This window comes from Oncorhynchus keta, chromosome 3 (assembly GCF_023373465.1).
Source record: "Oncorhynchus keta strain PuntledgeMale-10-30-2019 chromosome 3, Oket_V2, whole genome shotgun sequence".
In the NCBI taxonomy this organism is placed as follows: Eukaryota; Metazoa; Chordata; class Actinopteri; order Salmoniformes; family Salmonidae; genus Oncorhynchus; species Oncorhynchus keta.
The window spans coordinates 32,315,010-32,320,009 of record NC_068423.1 but is presented as its reverse complement, the minus strand read 5'-3'; the positions used below and the strand labels follow the sequence as shown (position 1 = coordinate 32,320,009).

Here is a 5,000-nt window from a genome sequence, read left to right as displayed (position 1 = left end):
CAATTAACCAATTAACTCACACACTCAGCAAAAGCAGGCCTTTTGGGGAGCTTTTATAAAAACAAAACAGACATGAACTAATTTATATTTTTGTGTGTGACATCATTTGGTGTTGGAATTACTCCCATCCTATCATCACAATCAATTTTTATTTTATTTTTAATTTTTTTTTTTACAAAATATCTTCTCCAGATTCTTACTCTGTGATTCCCTCTGAAACCTTCTGTGTCAACTGTCTGTGCCGAACTGTCTGTGTCAACTGTCTGTGTCAACTGGTCATCTTTCTACTCCAGTATCTGTCCAAAGTTTGGACACACCTACTCATTCCAGGGTTTTTCTTCATTTTTTTTACAATTTTTTTTTTACATTGTAAACTATGAAATAACACATATGGAATCATGTAGTAACCAAAACAAATCAAAATATATTTTATTTTTGAGATTATTCAAAGTAGCCACCTTTTGCCTGTGTTTGAGCCAATCAGTGGTGTTGTGACAAGGTAGGGGTGGTATACAGAAGATGGCCCTATTTGTTAAAAGACCAAGTCCATATTATGGCAAGAACAGCTCAAATAAGCAAAGAGAAACGACAGTCCATCATTACTTTAAGACATGAAGGTCGGTCAATGTGGAACATTTGAATAACTTTTTAAGTTTCTTCAAGTGCAGTCGCAGAAACCATCAAGCGCTATAATGACACTGTCTCTCATGAGGACCACCACAGGAAAGGAAGACCCAGAGTTACCTCTGCTGCAGAGGATAAGCTCATTAGAGAGTTAACTGGCTCTCATGAGGACCGCTACAGGAAAGGAGACCCAGAGTTACCTCTGCTGCAGAGGATAAGTTCATTAGAGAGTTAACTGGCTCTCATGAGGACCGCCACAGGAAAGGAAGACCCAGAGTTACCTCTGCTGCAGAGGATAAGTTCATTAGAGAGTTAACTGGCTCTCATGAGGACCACCACAGGAAAGGAGACCCAGAGTTACCTCTGCTGCAGAGGATACATGTATTAGAGTTACCAGCCCAAATAAAGTGACAGACACATCTCAACATCAACTGTTCAGAGGAGACTGTGTGAATCAGGCCTTCATGGTCGAATTGCTGCAAAGAAACCATTACTAAAGGACACCAATACGAAGAAGAGACTTGCCTGGGCCAAGAAACACAAGCAATGGACATTAGACCGGTGGAAATCTGTCCTTTGGTCTGATGAGTCCAAATGGGACATTTTTGGTTCCAACCGCCGTGTCTTTTTGAGACGCAGAGTAGATGAACGGATGATCTACGCATGTGTGGTTCCCACCGTGAAGCATGGAGGAGGAGGTGTGATGGTGTGTGGTTTCCACCGTGAAGCATGGAGGAGGAGGTGTGATGGTGTGTGGTTTCCACCGTGAAGCATGGAGGAGGAGGTGTGATGGTGTGTGGTTTCCACCGTGAAGCATGGAGGAGGAGGTGTGATGGTGTGGGGGTGCTTTGTTGATGACACTGTGGGATTTATTTAGAATTCAAGGCACACTTAACCAGCATGGCCACCACAGCATTCTGCAGTGATACACCATCCCATCTGGTTTGGGCTTAGTGGGACTATCATTTGTTTTTTCAACAGGACAATGACCCAACACACCTCCTGGCTGTGTAAGGGCTATTTGACCAAGAAGGAGAGTGATGGAGTGCTGCATCAGATGACCTGGCCTCCACAATCACCCGACCTCAACCCAATTGAGAAGGTTCGGGATGAGTTGGCTCGCAGAATGAAGGAAAAGCAGCCAACAAGTGCTCAGCATATGTGGGAACCCCTTCAAGACTGTTGGAAAAGCATTGCAGGTGAAGCTGGTTGAGAGAATGCCAAGAGAACAAAGCTGTCATCAAGGCAAAGGGTTGCTACTAAAATAAAATATTTAAAATATGTAAAATATATTAATATAAAATATTTAAAATATGTTGATTTGACTAACACTTGTTTTGGTTACTACATGATTCCATATGTGTTATGTCTTCATAGTTGTGACGTCTTCACTGTTATTCTACAATGTGGAACATAGTAAAAATAAAGAACCCTTGAATGATGTGTCCAAACTTTGGACTAGTACTGTATATCATAGATAACATCATTTCTTCCTACTGAGCTCTGAGGGTTTTAATTCATCATAGGAACCATCTCGAATGAGACCAAAGTAAGAGGGGGAAAACGTATCTATTAAAGCCAATACATTTCATAAATCCAGATGTCTTGCCCATCTTTCGCCAGCAGAGAAACCATGGCAGATGTCCTATTTGATGCAAACTCCCAGCCATATTTGATGTGGGTTCATTAAATGTCCTGGTGATGATGAATCCTCAGTCCTCTGTGCTGTCTGTCTTAATGCTGATATTTAGTACTGTTAATGCATGATAATAATATCAATATATTACAATGTCTCTGTTACCTGTTAGCTAGAGGTTGCCTGTTAGCTAGAGGTTGCCTGTTAGCTAGAGGTTGCCTGTTAGCTAGAGGTTGCCTGTTAGCTAGAAGTTGCCGGTTACCTGTTAGCTAGAGGCTACCGGTTACCTGTTAGCTAGAGGCTACCGGTTACCTGTTAGCTAGAGGCTACCGGTTACCTGTTAGCTAGAGGCTGCCGGTTACCTGTTAGCTAGAGGTTGCCTGTTACCTGTTAGCTAGAGGCTGCCGGTTACCTGTTAGCTAGAGGTTGCCTGTTACCTGTTAGCTAGAGGTTGCCTGTTACCTGTTAGCTAGAGGCTGCCGGTTACCTGTTAGCTAGAGGCTGCCGGTTACCTGTTAGCTAGAGGCTGCCGGTTACCTGTTAGCTAGAGGCTGCCGGTTACCTGTTAGCTAGAGGCTGCCGGTTACCTGTTAGCTAGAGGCTGCCGGTTACCTGTTAGCTAGAGGCTGCCGGTTACCTGTTAGCGAGAGGTTGCCTGTTAGCGAGAGGTTGCCTGTTAGCGAGAGGTTGCCTGTTAGCGAGAGGTTGCCTGTTAGCGAGAGGTTGCCTGTTACCTGTTAGCTAGAGGCTGCCGGTTACCTGTTGGCTAGACGTTAGCGGTTACCTGTTGGCTAGACGTTAGCGGTTACCTGTTGGCTAGAGGTTAGCGGTTACCTGTTGGCTAGAGGTTAGCGGTTACCTGTTGGCTAGAGGTTAGCGGTTACCTGTTGGCTAGAGGTTACCGGTTACTTGTTGGCTAGGGGTTACCTGTTAGCCCGAGGTTACCGGTTACCTGTTAGCCCGAGGGTGCCTGTTAGCCCGAGGTTGCCTGTTAGCCCGAGGTTGCCTGTTAGCCCGAGGTTGCCTGTTAGCCCGAGGTTGCCTGTTACCTGTTAGCTAGAGGTTGCCTGTTACCTGTTAGCTAGAGGTTGCCTGTTACCTGTTAGCTAGAGGTTGCCTGTTACCTGTTAGCTAGAGGTTGCCTGTTACCTGTTAGCTAGAGGTTGCCTGTTACCTGTTAGCTAGAGGTTACCTGTTAGCTAGAGGTTACCTGTTAGCTAGAGGTTACCTGTTAGCTAGAGGTTGCCTGTTACCTGTTAGCTAGAGGTTGCCTGTTAGCTAGAGGTTACCTGTTAGCTAGAGGTTACCTGTTAGCTAGAGATTCCTTGAAGTTTATTAAACGATAATACAATGACTCATCTTGACAATTTGCTCAAAACTACTTTGGCCCCTCTTCCTCCTTCCCTCTCCTGTATCCCTCTATTCTTCTCTCCTCCTTCCCTCTCTTCTCCTCCCTCCTTCCCTCTCCCTCTCTCCTCCTTCCCTCTCCTCCCTCCTCCTTCCCTCTCCCTCTCCTCCCTCCTCCTTCCCTCTCCTCCTTCCCTCCTTCCCTCTCCTCTCCTTCCTCCTCATTTCCTCTCCTCCTCCCTCCTCCTTCCCTCTTCTCTCCTCCTTCCCTCTCCTTCCTCCTCCTTTCCTCTCCTCCCTCCTCCTTCCCTCTTCTCTCCTCCTTCCCTCTTCTCTCCTTCTCTCTCTCCCTCTCCTCCCTCCTCCTTCCCTCTCCCCTCCTCTCCTCCTTCCCTCTCCCTCTCCTCCCTCCTCCTTCTCTCTCTCCCTCCTCCTTCTCTCTCCCCCTCCTCCCTCCTCCTTCCCTCTCCCTCCTCCTTCCCTTTCCCTCCTTCCCTTTCCCTCCTTCCCTCTCCCACTCCTCCTTCCCTTTCCCTCCTTCCCCTCCCACTCCTCCTTCCCTCTCCTCCCTCCTCCTTCCCTCTCCCACTCCTCCTTCCCTCTCCTCCTCCTCCTTCCCTCCTCCTCCCTCTCCTCCTCCCCTCCTTCCCTCTCCTCCTCCCTCCCTCCTCCTTCCCTCTCTCCTCCCTCCTCCTTCCCTCTCCCCTCCTCTCCTCCTTCCCTCTCCTCCCTCCTCCTTCCCTCTCCTCCTTCCCTCTCCCTCTCCTCCCTCCTCCTTCCCTCTCCCTCTCCTCCCTCCTCCCCTCTCCTCCTTCCCTCTCCCCTCCTCTCCTCCTTCCAGAGGCAGTAGTAAATGACACCAGTGGAGAGAACAAGGCAGGGGCAGCTGATGTTTCTGCCAGTCAACACGTGATGGTCTGTGCCCTCAAAGAGCTGGGCAGCCTGGTGCAGAGTCTTAGTGCCACATCCTCACCGCTCATACAGGAACCCTCCATTGGTAGGACATTACACAGAACACACACCATGCAGGAATGCAGCACACACACACACACACTGGATATACTATTCTCACACACACACACACTGGATATACTATTCACACACACACACACACACTGGATATACTATTCTCACACACACACACACACACACACACACTGGATATACTATTCACACACACACACACACTGGATATACTATTCTCACACACACACACACACTGGATATACTATTTCTCACACACACACACACACTGGATATACTATTTCACACACACACACACACACTGGATATACTATTCTCACACACACACACACACACACTGGATATATACTATTCACACACACACACACACACACACACACACTGGATATACTATTCACACACACACACA

General features: G+C 47.4%; 1 protein-coding gene and 1 long non-coding RNA gene across 4 annotated transcripts in view; one reads left to right on the top strand and one right to left on the bottom strand.

Moving 5' to 3' along the window:
- Positions 1–5,000, top strand: part of heatr5b (HEAT repeat containing 5B) — a 151,887-nt gene that overhangs the window by 41,003 nt on the left and 105,884 nt on the right. Inside the window, exon 10 of the mRNA XM_052496616.1 lies at positions 4,449–4,604. Within this exon, the coding sequence (XP_052352576.1) occupies positions 4,449–4,604 (156 nt within the window). The remainder of the gene's footprint in view (positions 1–4,448; positions 4,605–5,000) is intronic.
- On the bottom strand, positions 2,708–3,715 carry LOC127915899 (uncharacterized). 3 transcript variants are annotated; one of them, XR_008092839.1, is made up of 4 exons: positions 3,568–3,715; positions 3,435–3,506; positions 3,310–3,402; positions 2,708–2,722 (listed from the first exon to the last, which is right to left on the bottom strand). It is a non-coding gene; the product is annotated as an uncharacterized LOC127915899 (long non-coding RNA). The 3 variants fall into 3 exon arrangements; XR_008092861.1 differs by having other exon boundaries at positions 3,335–3,402; XR_008092850.1 differs by having other exon boundaries at positions 3,310–3,377.